At 46.7% G+C, this 15007-nt stretch overlaps 1 protein-coding gene across 16 annotated transcripts in view; it reads left to right on the top strand.

The window, feature by feature from the left end:
- The window catches only part of ablim3 (actin binding LIM protein family, member 3), a 420986-nt gene that overhangs the window by 235402 nt on the left and 170577 nt on the right, over positions 1 to 15007 (top strand). For all 16 annotated transcript variants that reach the window (XM_038795510.1, XM_038795522.1, XM_038795521.1 and 13 more), the window contains exons 5-6: positions 9073 to 9199; positions 12810 to 12903. In XM_038795510.1, the coding sequence (XP_038651438.1) occupies positions 9073 to 9199; positions 12810 to 12903 (221 nt within the window). The remainder of the gene's footprint in view (positions 1 to 9072; positions 9200 to 12809; positions 12904 to 15007) is intronic.

Genomic DNA, 15007 nt, shown 5'->3' with positions numbered 1-15007 from the left:
TTATGGTTTCACAACAACAACAAAAATAAGAAATGTACATGAATTTATAAACATAGTGCAAAAGTTGTCTTCCTCCCTTGCAGGTCCCACCTTTATTAACCCCCCTACTCGAAGCTAAGCTAACCCCCCCCCCCCCCCCCCCCCCCCCCCCCCCCCAAACGTTCTGCTGACAATTTTCCGCAAAGAAGTCGACGAACGGCTGCCACTGGCCCTAACAGTGACCCTCTCAGGGCGAACTTGATTTTCTCCAAACAGAGAAAGCTAGCCATGTCAGATAGCCAGGTCTCCGACTTCAGGGGCTTTGAGTCCTTCCAAGCTAATAGTATCCGTCTCCGGGCTCCCAAGGAAGCAAAGGCCAGAACGTCTGCCTCTTTCTCCTCCTGGATTCCCGGATCTTCCGACACCTCGAAAATCGCCACCTCTGGACTCGGTGCCACCCTTGTTTTTAATACCGTGGACATGACATCTGCAAACCCCTGCCAAAATCCCCTAAGCTTCGCTGACCCTCCCGCACATATTACACACCTGTCTTCTACACGAAAGAACCTGCTCATCCAGGCCACTGTCATGTTAGCCCGATGAACAACCTTAAACTGTATCAAGCTGAGCCTGGCACATGTTGTGGACGCGTTGACTCTACTCAATGCGTCCGCCCAGAGACCATCCTCTATTTCTCCACCCAACGCCTCTTCCCACTTGCACTTAAGCTCCTCCGTCTGCGTCCCCTCTGACCCCATCATTTCCTTGTTGATGTCAGAGACCCTCCCTTCTCTGACCCACACTCTGGTAACTACCCTGTCCTGTATCCCCCTTGTGGTGGGAGCGGAAAGGTTGAAACCTGCCTATGTAGGAAGTCCCGCACCTGCAGGTACCTAAATTAATTTCCTCTCGTCAATCCAAATTTCTCCTCCAGCTCCCTCAGGCTGGGAAAGCTCCCCTCTAAAAACACATCCCCCATCCTCTCAATCCCTGCTCTCTGCCATCTCCGGAACCCCCTATCCATCCTTCCTGGGGCAAACTGGCGATCATTACAGATTGGAGACCACACCAATGCTCCTTCCACTCCCACATGTCTCCTTCATTGCCCCCAGATTCTCAGGGCTGCCACCACCACTGGGTTGGTGGAGTACCGTGCTGGCGGGAATGGCAGACGCACCGTTATCAACACCCCCAAACTGGTGCCCTTGCATGAAGCCGCCTCCATACGCTCCCATGCCGACCCTCTCCCCACCACCCACTTCCCGATCATGGCTATATTCGCCACCCAGTAGTAATTATTGAAGTTCGGCAGTGCTAGCCCGCCCTCTCCCCGGCTCCGCTCAAGCATCCCCTTTTTTACTCACGGGGTCTTGCCGCCCATACAAAGCCAGTGATTACATTGTTGACCCGTTTAAAAAAGGACCACAGAATAAAGATGGGGAGACACTGAAACACAGACAGAAATCTCGTGAGGACCGCCATCTTCACCGACTACATCCTCCCAGCTAGTAACAACGGGAGCGCGTCCCACCTCCTAAAATCGTCCTTCATTTGGTCTACTAGTCGGGCCAGATTTAGTTTGTGCAACCGTTTCCATTCCCACGCCACTTGGAAGCCTAGGTACCAAAAGCTTCCCCCTACTCTAATCGGCAATTCCCCCAGCCGCCTCTCCTGTCCCCGTGCCTGGCCCACAAACATGTCACTTTTCCCCATATTTAGTTTATACCCGAAAACCGGCCAAATTCCCCCAGGATCCTCATGATTTCTTCCATCCCCTCTGCTAGGTCCGATACATACAGGAGCAGGTAGTCTGCATAAAGCGAGACTCTGTGTTCCACTCCCCCCCGGACCAGCCCTTTCCAGCCCCTTGCGGCTCTCAGTGCGATTGCTAGCGGCTCGATGGCTAACGCGAACAACAGTGGGTACAGGGGGCATCCCTGTCTCATCCCCCGATGCAGCCTAAAATAGTCCGATGTTGTCCTAATCGTCCGTACACTCGCCAAAGGAGCCTGATACAGCAACCTGACAAAGTCAATAAAGCCCTGCCCAAATCCGAACCGTCCCAGTACCTCCCACAGATATTCCCACTCTACTCGATCAAAAGCCTTCTCTGTGTGCATTGCGACCACTACCTCCACCTCCCTACCTTCCGGGGGCATCATGATAACATTTAAGAACCTTCTTACATTGGCCACCAACTGCCTTCCATTAACAAACACCGTCTGGTCCTCCCTAATAACTTATGGCACACAATCCTCAATCCTCGAGGACAACATTTTGGCCAGCAGTTTGGCGTCCACATTCAATAGGGATATTGGCCTGTAGGACCCTCACAGCTCTGGGTCCTAGTCCCGCTTCAGGATCACTGAATTTGTGGCCTGTGACGTCGTCGGGAGAAGCACCCCACGCTGCCTTGCCTCATTGAATGTCCTCAACAACAGCAGCCCCAATATCCCAGAGAACTTTTTATAGAACTCCACTGGGTACCCGTCCAGCCTCGGGTCTTTACCCGACTGCTTGGCCTTCAGACCCATTATCTCTTCCAACCAGCCCTTTTACCACCACCCCCGTCCACCTTCGGGAAATTCAGCCCCCTTAGGAAGTGCCTCATTTCCTCCGGCCCAGCTGGGGGTTCAGACCTGTGCAGTCTACTGTAAAATTCCTCAAACACCTTATTCACCCCTTCTGAGTCTCCAACCAGGCTCCCGTCCCCATCCTTTGCTTTCCCTATCTCCCTAGTTGCCTCCCTCTTTCTGAGCTGCTGTGCCAGCATTTGCTTGCCTTCTCTCCATGCCCATAAATCGCCCCCCGTTCGCCTTTCTCAGCTGCTCTACCACCCTCCCTGTGGTTAACATGCTGAACTTTGCCTGTATCCGCCTGTAAAAGCCCTGCCTCTGGGGTCTCCACATACCTCTTGTCGAATGTTTGAGGTGAGGGACGCCGTCAGTGTCCCTGCTGATTTCATCTGTGGGAAGTCCACCCAACTCCAGCTCCACAAAAACCGTGTTAGGGAACTAGAGCTGGATGAACTTTGGATCATTCGGGAGGCAGAGGTGGTCATAGATAGAAGCTTCAGGGAGGTAGTTACGCCAAAGAATAAAGATAGATGGGTGACGGTGAGAGGAGCTGGGGGGGAGCAGTCAGTACAGGGATCCCCTGTGGTCGTTCCCCTTAGTAACAGGTATACCGCTTTGGATACTGTTGGGGGGGACGGCTTACCAGGGGTCAGCCATGGGGTACAGGTGTCTGGCACAGAGTCTGTTCCTGTTGCTCAGATGGGAAGGAGAGAGAGGAGAAGAACATTAGTCATTCATAGAATATTCTTAGAATTTACAGTGCAGAAGGAGGCCATTCGGCCCATCGAGTCTGCACCGGCTCTTGGAAAGAGCATCCTACCCAAGGTCAACACGTCCACCCTATCCCCATAACCCAGTAACCCCACCCAACACTAAGGGCAATTTTGGGCACTAAGGGCAATTTATCATGGCCAATCCACCTAACCTGCACATCTTTGGACTGTGGGAGGAAACCGGAGCACCCGGAGGAAACCCACGCACACACGGGGAGGATGAGCAGACTCCGCACAGACAGTGACCCAAGCCAGAATCGAACCTGGGACCCTGGAGCTGTGAAGCATTTGTGCTATCCACAGTGCTACCGTGCTGCACATTGTGTCCGTGCTGTCTCATTGGAGACTCCATAGTTAGGGGGATAGATAGGAGATTCTGTGGGAACGAGAGAGACTCGCGATTGGTGTGTTGCCTCCCAGGTGCCAGGGTCTGCGATGTCTCGGATCGTGTTTTTGGGATCCTTGAGGGGGAACAGCCCAAGTCGTGGTCCACATAGGTACCAACGACATAGGTAGGATAAGGGATAGGGACGTAAGGCAGGAATTCAGAGAGCTAGGGTGGAAACTTAGATCCAGGACAAACAGAGTTATTATCTCTGGGTTGTTACCCGTGCCACGTGCTAGCGAGTCGAGGAATAGGGGGAGAGAGAGAATTTGAACACGTGGCTGCAGGGATCGTGCAGGAGGGAGAGTTTCAAATTTCTGGACAATTGGGGCTCATTCTGGGGTAGATGGGACCTCTACAAACGGGATGGTCTACACCTGGACCAGAGGGGTACTAATATCCTGGGGGCGGGGGAGGTTTGCTAATGCTCTTCGGGAGGGTTTAAACTAGTTCAGCAGGGGATTAGAAACCTGAATTGTAGCTCCAGTACACAAGAAGTTGAGAGTAGTGAGGTCATGAATAAGGTTTCAAAGTTGCAGGAGTGTACCGGCAGGAAGGAAGATGGTTTAAAGTGCATCTACTTCAATGCCAGGAGCATCCAGAATAAGGTGGGTGAGCTTGCGGCATGGGTTGGTACCTGGGACTTCGATGTTGTGGCCATTTCGGAGACATGGATAGAGCAGGGCGAGGAATGGTTGTTGCAAGTGCCGGGGTTTAGATATTTCAGTAAGCTCAGGGAAGGTGGTGAGAGAGGGGGAGGGGTGGCATTGTTAGTTAAGGACAGTATTACGGTGGCTGAGAGGGCACTTGATGAAGACTCGAATACTGAGGTAGAATGGGCTGAGTTAAGAAACAGGAAAGGAGAGGTCACCCTGTTAGGGGTTTTCTATAGGCCTCCGAAAAATTTCAGAGATGTAGAGGAAAGGATTGCAAAGATGATTCTGGATAGGAGCAAAAGTAACAGGGTAGTTGTTATGGGGGACTTTAACTTTCCAAATATTGACTGGAAACACTATAGTTCGAGTACTTTAGATGGGTCCATTTTTGTCCAATGTGTGCAGGAGGGTTTCCTGATGCAGTATGTAGATAGGCCAACGAGAGGCGAGGCCGTATTGGATTTGGTACTGGGTAATGAACTAGGACAGGTGTCAGATTTGGAGGTAGGTGAGCACTTTGGTGATAGTGACCACAATTCGATTACGGTTACTTTAGTGATGGAAAGGGATAGGTATATACCACAAGGCAAGAGTCATATCTGGGGAAAAGGCAATTATGATGCGATGAGGCAAGACTTAGGGTGCATCGGCTGGAGAAGAAAACTGCACGGGATGAGCACAAATGTGGAGCATGTTCAAGGAACAGCTACTGCGTGTCCTTGATATGTATGTACCTGTTAGGCAGGGAGGAAGTGGTCGAGCGAGGGAACCATGGTTTACTAAAGCAGTTGAAACACCTGTCAAGAGGAAGAAGGAGGCTTATGTAAAGATGAGACATGATGGTTCAGTTAGGGCGCTTGAGAGTTACAAGTTAGCTAGGAAGGCTCTAAAGAGAGAGCTAAGAAGAGCAAGGAGAGGACATGAGAAGTCTTTGGCAGGTAGGATCAAGGATAACCCTAAAGCTTTCTCTAGATGTGTCAGGAATAAAAGAATGACTAGGGTAAGAGTAGGGCCAATCAAGGGCAGTAGTGGGAAGTTGTGCGTGGAGTCCGAGGAGATAATAGAGGTGCTAAATGAGTATTATTCGTCCGTATTCACACAGGAAAAATACAATGTTGTCGAGGAGAATACTGAGATACAGGTTACTAGACTAGAAGGGCTTGAGGTACATAAGAAGGAGGTGTTAGCGATTCTGGAAAGTGTGAAAATAGATAAATCCCCTGGGCTGGATGGGATTTATCCTAGGATTCTCTGAGAAGCTAGGGAGGAGATTACTGAGTCTTTGGCTTTGATCTTGAAGTCATCTTTGTCAACAGGAATAGTGCCAGAAGACTGGAGGATAGCAAATGTTGTCTCCTTGTTCAAGAAGGGGAGTAGAGATAACCCCGGTAACTATGGACCAGTGAGCCTTACTTCTGTTGTGGGAAAAGTCTTGGAAAGGTTTATAAGAGATAGGATGTATAATCATCTGGAAAGGAATAATTTGATTAGAGATAGTCAACATGGTTTTGTGAAGGGTAGGTCGTGCCTCACAAAACTTTTTGAGTTCTTCGAGAAGGTGGCCAAACAGGTGGATGAGGGTAAAGCAGTTGATGTGGTGTATATGGATTCCAGTAAAGTGTTTGATAAGGTTCCCCATGGTAGGCTATTGCAGAAAATACAGAGGCATAGGATTCAGGGTGATTTAGCAGTTTGGATCAGAAATTGGCTAGCTGATAGAAGACAAAGGGTGGTGGTTGATGGGAAATGTTCAGACTGGTGTCCAGTTACTAGTGGTGTACCACAAGGATCTGTTTTGGGGCCATGAATACATCATCAACTTCTGCATCACCAGCTTCTTTTGTGTCTTTACATGTTGCTTTTTGCTGCTGCATCACGGTAGCATAATGGTTAGCACTATGCTAAGGGTCACAGCACCAGGGTCCCAGGTTCGATTCCCAGCTTGGTTCACTGTCTGTGCGGAGTCTGCACGTTCTCCCTGTGTCTCCGTGGGTTTCCTCCGGGTGCACCGGTTTCCTCCCACAAATCCCGAAAGACGTGCTGTTAGGTAATTTGGACAATCTGAATTCCCCCCCTGTGTCCCTGAACAGGCGCCGGAATGTGGCGACTAGGGGCGTTTCACAGTAACTTCATTGCAGTGTTAATGTAAGCCTACTTGTGACAATAAAGATTATTATTATTACCGATGTCTTCTTGTTTGGTGTCATCAATGGGACACACAGTATCCCCCAGTCTCCTTCTCTTCCTCTTTTTTATTTTGAGAGCGACTTTGTGACTGATTTTATGACTGCTGCTCTTTTTTTCGCTTTGCTTTGGTCGCACCCATCTTGCCGCTGGCCTGCGCCATGGGGTCAGTTATTTGTGGACCATCTGCCTGCTGTGCCTGAGTTGTGCCAGTTTCCGGAAGGGCAGATTCAGAATGACTGGACCCTTCCAGGGTCTCCTGGGCGGAAGACCCCGAGCAGCATGGTAGCACAGTGGTTAGCACCGTTGCTTCACAGCTCCAATATCCCAGGTTTGATTCCTGGTTTGGGTCTTTGCCTGTGCGGAGTCTGCACGTTCGCCCTGTGTCTGCGTGAGTTTTCTCCGGTTTCCTCCTGCAGTCCAAAGATATGCAGGTTAGGTCGATTGGCCATGCTAAATTGCCCTTAGTGTCCAAAATGGTTAGGTGGGGTTAGGGGGAATAGGGTAGAGATGTGGGCTCGAATAGGGTGCTCTTTTCAAGGGCAGGTGCAGACTCGATGTGCCGAATGGCCTCCTTCTGCACTGTAGATTCTATGATTCTATGTGCTTCAGTGGTCCTTCTCCCTCCGGGAGCTACACATTGTTGTCACTGAGTTGTCACTGAGGGATGAATGTGTTCAGAGGCATGGCACCTGGCTATGGCACTGCAGACATCCAATTGCCGATCCCTGGGACATTCCTGCCTCCACTTGATGTGCATCAGATGTAGTGTGGTGCTTACCAGATAGTGATCCAGAAGCCTGCTTGTTCAAGTCACCCACTGAGGGGTGTGTTGGTGGATGATGGCAATGATAGCTGTGACGCTTCTTTGCTGTCCTCCTCCGAGTCTCTGAGGCCGTGTCGAGGATGGGCAGTGATACACTGCTGGTAGATGGGCCAGGCTCTTTGGGTGATGTTCCTGCAAGGCAATGGACATGGTATTAATACATGGCCTGGTCAAGGGTTTAGACTACATTGAATTCACTTGAGTTTGGTCATCTGGAAGGAGATGCAGTGGCTCCTCATTTTTCTCTCGCTGGCTCTCAGCGCAGGCCTGGTCCTGCTTCTCCCCATGACTATCTCCTTGTAATGAGTCAGGATCTTTTGCTCAGGCATCCCACTGCCCGTCTTCCCTTACTCGCATCAGTTGTTGGGAAGCTTTTCCTGCAGGAACACAAATGAGGATGATGTAAGCTGGCTGTCTGGCGGGTCAGATGTTAATGATTCCTGGCATGTGTGGACACTGCGCGGAAGCAGCGAGGGGTTCTGATGAGGAGCGCCAGTGGGGTGTGAGGAAGCTTGTGGGAGGTCAGGTGCTGGAGTCCTGTGAGGTGGCAGCATGTGGGATCAAGGTGACATTCTGTGGGGTGAAGTTCAGAGAGGAGACAGGTAGCATTTGGCAGAAAGGAGTAGATCATTCATCTTTTTTTCGACATTGCAAACCCATCCTCTTGGTCAGGTTGCTGGCACCAGTTCTGCAACTGCCTTACACGTGGGATTCTACACCTTGCTAGAGGGTCTTCTTCCAGCTCAAGGTTACATTGTTACCGTCCCTGTTCCACAGCATCCAGCATATGGCTGAGGGCCCACTCCATGAATCCACGAGTAGGTTTTCTCGTTGCCATCCTCCTGGCTTGAATGAGAACAAGTGCTGTGGAGCCATTTAAGTGAAACCCCCCCTTCATTTAAGTGCTCAGATGACCCTGTGGAGGGCAAATCAGACACTTTGTGCTTCAACCACGGCGTATTTCACATGAGGAAAAATTATTCTTCTAAGTGTCTGAAAATTGCGGTCCAGATCGGGCCGTTGGGGCCGGTGGGAATCGCACTGATTTTTACAGCGAAAATGGCACTTTGCCATTTATTCGGAAAATTCCGCCCATCTCTTCAAAATCAATTACATATCTCAGCTGCAAATGAAAAATTAATGTTGTTGTGATGACGTCTTCAAAAATGATGATGATTACATGTGCCATATAATATAATCTACAGTCAATGGAAAAGAAAATGAGAGAGTGCAAAACAGGCTGCTGATTCACTCTTGCCCGTTTACTGTTATTGTCCAAGGTGAGTTTCACCTCCAGTCTCTTTTCATCAGCGTGATAAAGAGGTTGTAAGTTGATTAGAATATAAGTAAGATCTGTAAAAACAATAGAGTTCTGTAGTGAGAAAGTAAACTTGTTCAGAATTGTATTGTGCAAAGTGACGCATAAACCATTATCATGTAGAACAAAATTAAATATTTTTGCTTATGATAATGGTGTAAATAGTTGAGAATTTGACAAACGGCCAGGATTATATGTGGTGTGTAATATTTGATGGATTGTTACAGTTGTAAATAAAGACATATCATTTTAGTGTACCACTCTGTCAGTGCATCAATCACCCCAACAGTCACTTAAAGCCAATTCTTATTGCAATAGTATTTTGGAAGATTTTGTGCGGATTGAGTATCTTATTGTGCTCTCTTTTTATTACAGAGTGCGCTGGCTGTGGAGATGAAATCAAACATGGACAGTCACTGCTGGCCTTGGAGAAGCAATGGCATGTGAGCTGTTTCAAATGCCAGTCCTGTGGTGTTGTGCTGACAGGGGAATATATCAGCAAGTATGTTTGGTGCTTGAAGCATGCAGAATGATTCAGATTCATTAACTAATGAAATATTATCCATTCAGAGGGAATGACATGATGCTTTGTATTTAATTTATGTGATACCCTAAAATTCAATGCATTCATAGTTTATTGACAAGGCACTGATTCTTGCTTGGGCTTTCCTCTTCCTCTCGTGAAGGTGCTGTTTCATGGAGGGATACAGCCCCACAAATCTTTTCTACCCTAGAATATCTCATCCAAGTTCCTATTCATATGTGGGCAATGGGGTGAGTTTGACCCTTAATTCCAGGACCATAATCTAGCACAGCAGATCACCCTTTCATTGTCGAACCTGCTCAGTTATCATCCAGCGACTACTGCCCAGGCAGTGAAGGTGAAAATAAATTGGGCCCACCAACCCCTTCTCCCACCCTCTACTATGAGTCCTGGCAAACACTTCTACCATGGCGACATTGCGACTGAGCTCAGTGTCATCTTTATGTCCATGCAGTGTAATCTCCAGCAGCGGTCACTCGATACTAATCAGGAACTTTCCCTTCTATTCCGATCATAGGAAACCTAACATTCAGCACAAAGACAGTACTGACTGCTGAATTTCCTAGAACTTGCACCTTTAAAAAGTGAGACCTTAGAGGAGTTTCAGCTTCTCGATATAAATCAAGCCCAAATGACAGGCAACTATTTTGTTCTTCAGGATATAGCCTATGCCCCACTGAGATTCCCTCCATTTCCTTTGCCTCCATTTTAGATATTCCTTCTCATGCATCTACTACAGATTCGAGAGTGGGTGGACCATATGTCCTTAGATATCCCCCAATGTTGTGACAAGGATATATGCAAGCATGGCCCGAGAATGACTGTCTCTGAGTTTCTTATACTCTCATCTGAAGATTCCCAACAGCACCTTCCCAAAAAGACACAATTGAGATGTGAACCTGTTACTTCATGGCACAGCATATTGAAGATTGGTGTACTTGATACTGCTTTTTAAAGAAAATGGCTATTCTCCTCTCTCATTATTCCTTTTAACCTGAGCTTTCAAACATATTAAGAAAATGTATCAAGTAAAGTAGCAAAGCAAAAGGTTGTTATGCAAAATAAGAGCTCACGGTGCAGTAGGATCTAGCATGGATCAAGAATTAGTTAGCTCATAGGAAACAGAGAGTAGGCTTAAATGAGTAATTTTCCTGTTGACAAAATGTAACAAGGTATGTGCCACAAGAATCAGTGCTGGGGCCTTAACTATTTATAATTTCTATCAACAACTTGGAGAAAGGGACAAATGTGTGTTTGCTAAATTTGTCGATGATACAAAGATTGGTAGGTAAGTAAGTTGTGAAGAGAGTGTAAGGAATCTGCAATGGGGTTTAGGTAGGTTAAGTGAATGGGCACTAATTTGGCAGATGGAGTATAATGTGGAAAAATGTGAAGTTGTCCACTTTAACAGGACAAAAAGAAAGACAGCATATTATTTTAATGCAGAGAGTTTACAGAGCTCTGAGAAACAAAGGGTTCTAGATGTTCCAGCACACAAATCACAAAAAGTTAGTATGTAGGTTCAGCAATTGATTATGAAGGCAAATCGAGTGTTGTAATAATAATTTAATAATAATAATAGTTATTATCATTATATTATTATTATGAAGGCAAATCGAGTGTTGTTGCTTATTTCAAGGGGACTTGAATATAAAATGTGGATGTTTTGTTACTATTGCATAGAATGTTGATGAGACCACATCTAGAGTACTTTGTGAAGTTTTGGTTTCCTTATTTAAGGAAGGATATAAATGCATTAGAAGCAGTTTAGAGAAGGTTCACTTGACTGATACTTGGGATGGGAACGGGGTGCGTGTTATCTTATGAGAAAAGGTTGGATAGGTCAGGTCTATATCCATTGGTGTTTTAAGAAGAACGAGAACTAAAATGATTTTAATCAAACACTTGGGATACCGAGGGGACCTGGCTGGATTGATGCTGAAGTAGAGTTTCCCTTTGTGGAAGAAGCTTTAAGATGGGGTTGAGGTTAATTTTTTTTCTCAAACGTTCGTGACTCTGTGGAACTCTCTTCCACAGGGAGCAGTGGAGGCCTGGGAATTTAATATATTTAAGGCAGAAGTAGAGAGGTACTTGACAAACAAGGGAGTCAAATATTATCGGAGGTAGATGCGAATGTGGAGTTGAGGCCACAGTCAGATCAGCCATGATCTTATTTAATGGGAGAGCAGCCTCAAGAGATTGAATGGCCTGCTCCTGCTCCTAATTTGTATGTTTATATCTTCTTGCATCCTGTATATAATGCCTTTCATGGCCACCAGGTCTCTCAAGAACCTGCACACATTGAAATATTATTTGGGCGGCACAGTAGTACAGTGATTGGCACTGTTGCTTCAGAGCCCCAGGTCCCCGTGTTCGATTCCCGGCTTGGGTCACTGTCAGTGTGGACTCTGCACGTTCTCCCAGTGTTTGTGTGGGTTTCCTCCAGGTGTTCCGATTTCCTCCCACTAGTCCCGAAAGACTGGTGAATTGGACATTCTGATTTCTCCCTCTGTGTACCTGAACAGGTGCCGGAGTGTGGTGACTAGGGGCTTTTCACAGTAACTGTCTTGCAGTGTTAATGTAAGCCTATTTGTGACACTAATAAAGCTTATTATTATTTGAAATGTAGTCGCTGTTATAATATAAGAAACTGAAGAACTTCAAATAACATCGGACGAGATTTTCCGTGCAGCCCGCTGCAAGGTGACCCATCATTGGCCAATGGTGGGATCTGCTGGTCCCGCCGTTGTCAATGGGGTCTCCCATTGAATGCACCCCTCACTGCCCAGAAACCCGAGGTGGGGGGTGCCCCATCAGCGGGACTGGAAGATCCCTCCAGCGTCAATAGTTGGAAAATTCCAGCCACCGTGCATTTTACAGGCAATTAATTATTTTTGATGTGTAATCGATATTGTAACACGGGGAAAGGCAGCAACCAATTTGCACACAAGATCCCACTAAGAATAATGGAATAAATGACCAATAAATTTGCTTTACTGATGTCAGTTGCAAAATAAATGTCGTTGGGGACGTCCTCTTTTTCACATAGTATCGTGGGAGTTTTTATATCCATCTGAGACGGACCTCAGTCTAACCTGAAAGACAGCCCTCCCATCAGCTGAGATTAGGTGTTCCCATCTCTGGAGGTGGGGTTTCAGCCAAAGGTTTTCTGACTCCAATGTAAGAATGCGACCATTGAACCAAGGCTGATGAAAAGATTAAAAGCCTTGACATAATGTTGCTTCACTTTCCTGCAGCTGGTGCACTGAAATCCCTTGATCCTTTTACAGCTTGAAAGAACCAGCACATTTTACATTGTTAAGTTTCAGTAAGGGAGCCAGCATTTCAATTTGTAATGCTGTTACAGTGTAAAAACAAAAAAGGCTTATAGAAGCATCCAGTGATTTAATCACAGCTGTCTGAGAATAATCATAAAACATTTTGGCATGAAAATTCAGTACCTATTAATTTTGATGAAAAACATAACTGACCTCCGGAGCTGTGAAGGTGTATGATTAGTAGCCTAGTAGAAGTTGCTAAGTATCAATTTTCCTTCTCTTTTTTGAAGGGATGGCATTCCTTATTGTGAGACCGATTACCATTCTCGGTTTGGGATTAAGTGTGAGACATGTGACAGATACATCAGTGGGAGAGTGCTGGAGGTAAGTGATAAAAAGAATGGATGGATTTTTTATTCTAGCTCTATGAAGAAAATCCTATTTCAAATTAGATTTTGAGTCATGACTTGAGGACTCATTCCCATGAATACCGTGTTGCTCTGGGTCATTGGAATCCATCAGATAATTACAGTGTGGCAGACAAATCCTCAGAAGAATTAATCTGTTCAAAAGGTTAAATAATTACGCAAAGTGCAGTGATAAAATTGGAGAGAATTTCTAAAACACAAATGTCACAATGTAAGGATTCATTTCGCAATGTTCTAAATTTCCATAAGAAAAGAGAGGTTGCGCTGAGTTTTTTTGGACATTTGTAATAAGCTACTTGACTGGTGAATTTACCTGTTCATTTTATCCATTTTCTTTTTGTATATTTTCATGGTGATTTTCTATGACTCTTAGAAGTGTCCTGTCCAGAGTATTTTTACTGCAGCCTCCAAGTTAAGTTATCACCTAATATTTATCCGAATAATCACATATCGATTGTGAACACTGCTTTCTGGTTGGCGATTTGTTTTAGTGTCAACACTGGTAGTTCAGGAGATACCACACTGAAGCACAAATCTTAACAAAGCCAAAACATGTCACATGCAAAGGAGGAAGAACTGTACAAACAGCATTGCAGCAAAATCACTCATTCATTGACTTACGTACTCTGTCTGAAGTCAGGTCCCTGGCTTATTGTCTGCCAGTGTTTCATTCTGAGCCATTTTATTGACAGTTTCTTGTCGCTGGTAGTGTTGTCATTAACTTCCGCTATTCGGGATATGACGAGGAGGCAGGTCCCAAGTCCATCTCAGCTGGAACGAGTATCCAACCCATGTTGTTGTCATTATACTGAATCACACACACAGGCCTTCTAAGCTAACTGGCCACCAGCAAGATCATAAATACCGTCAAAAATAACGTTCTTTGTTTAGCTACACATAGCAACCAAAACTCTTCTTTCCTGAGATTATTCCTGAGAACTACTAACAAGTATTCTCCTTAGGTACAGCTTTTCACCTTTCTATTGGATTAATTTGTCAGTTATTTGGCAGAGGAGCACACACTGGATCATTGCCCAAAACGTTTTGATAGATGTTTATACACACACCATGGCTTTGTGCCACCAGTAATATTTATGGTAATGGAGATATAATATCACACAGTTGTGCAGACATTTTGTTTGCTCTTAGGTTTTAATGAAGTTAAACTTCTTAAATTTTAGACATGATTTAACTCCTAAAAAACAGTCACATTTTGGGCGCGTTTAGCAGAGGTGTTTCTTGGCCCCTGCAGTGCTGAGAATGGCCCCGCTATCAAACGGGTCTTTTGTTTTCGGGCTCGATCGGAAACACCCTGCCAAGGCTGCACTTATCACATTTCGTCAGTACAGGAAGTGATTGGGGTGTCATTTTTAAATGCCGCACCTATCTCTCAACCCCCCTCGCACCCCCACCGAAGCCTCTGGACTCCCCCCCCCCCCCCCCCCCCCAATGCCCCAACTTATCTGTGAGGGGGTCCTCAAGATCCCCCCTCACATCACACATCACTACATGAGGGCAAGGTACCCCCGGCCCACTCCCTGGCACGGGCAACCTGGTACCTGGACAACTTGGCATTGCCAGGCTGGCAGAGTATTGCCAAGGTGCCAGACTGGCAGGGCCACCTGGGAATCCTGGCAGTGCCAGCGTGGCACTGTCTGGATGCCCAGGTGGCAGTGCAAATGGTGCCAGGTTGGCAGTGCCGAGGTGCCCGGGTGGCAGCGTGAGTGCCAGGGTACCATCCTGCCGAGAGCCCCCCCCCCCCAACCAGGTGCCGTTATGTCTGGTCCACGTTTGTCTGGAGCAGTGCTAAACAGTGCCATGATGAGGACTCCCAGGTGCAGGCATTCATTCCGGGCCTCGGAGCATCGGGTGCAGACATGTTCAAGTGAGCCTAACTGCTCACTTAAATATAATGTTGGATCTCAGCCAGCAAGGGTGAGATCCAAATGTCGACGTCTCACCAGATCTTGTTCGATCTCACGAGGCGTTCAGAGCATCGCAAATCGAACAAGAGGACTTTCACAAGATTTAACGGCCTCATGACATCACCAAGTCGGGAG

This window comes from Scyliorhinus canicula, chromosome 4 (assembly GCF_902713615.1).
Source record: "Scyliorhinus canicula chromosome 4, sScyCan1.1, whole genome shotgun sequence".
Lineage (NCBI taxonomy): Eukaryota > Metazoa > Chordata > Chondrichthyes > Carcharhiniformes > Scyliorhinidae > Scyliorhinus > Scyliorhinus canicula.
Note: the sequence above shows the minus strand (reverse complement) of the source record. Positions and strands in the feature narration are given on the sequence as shown.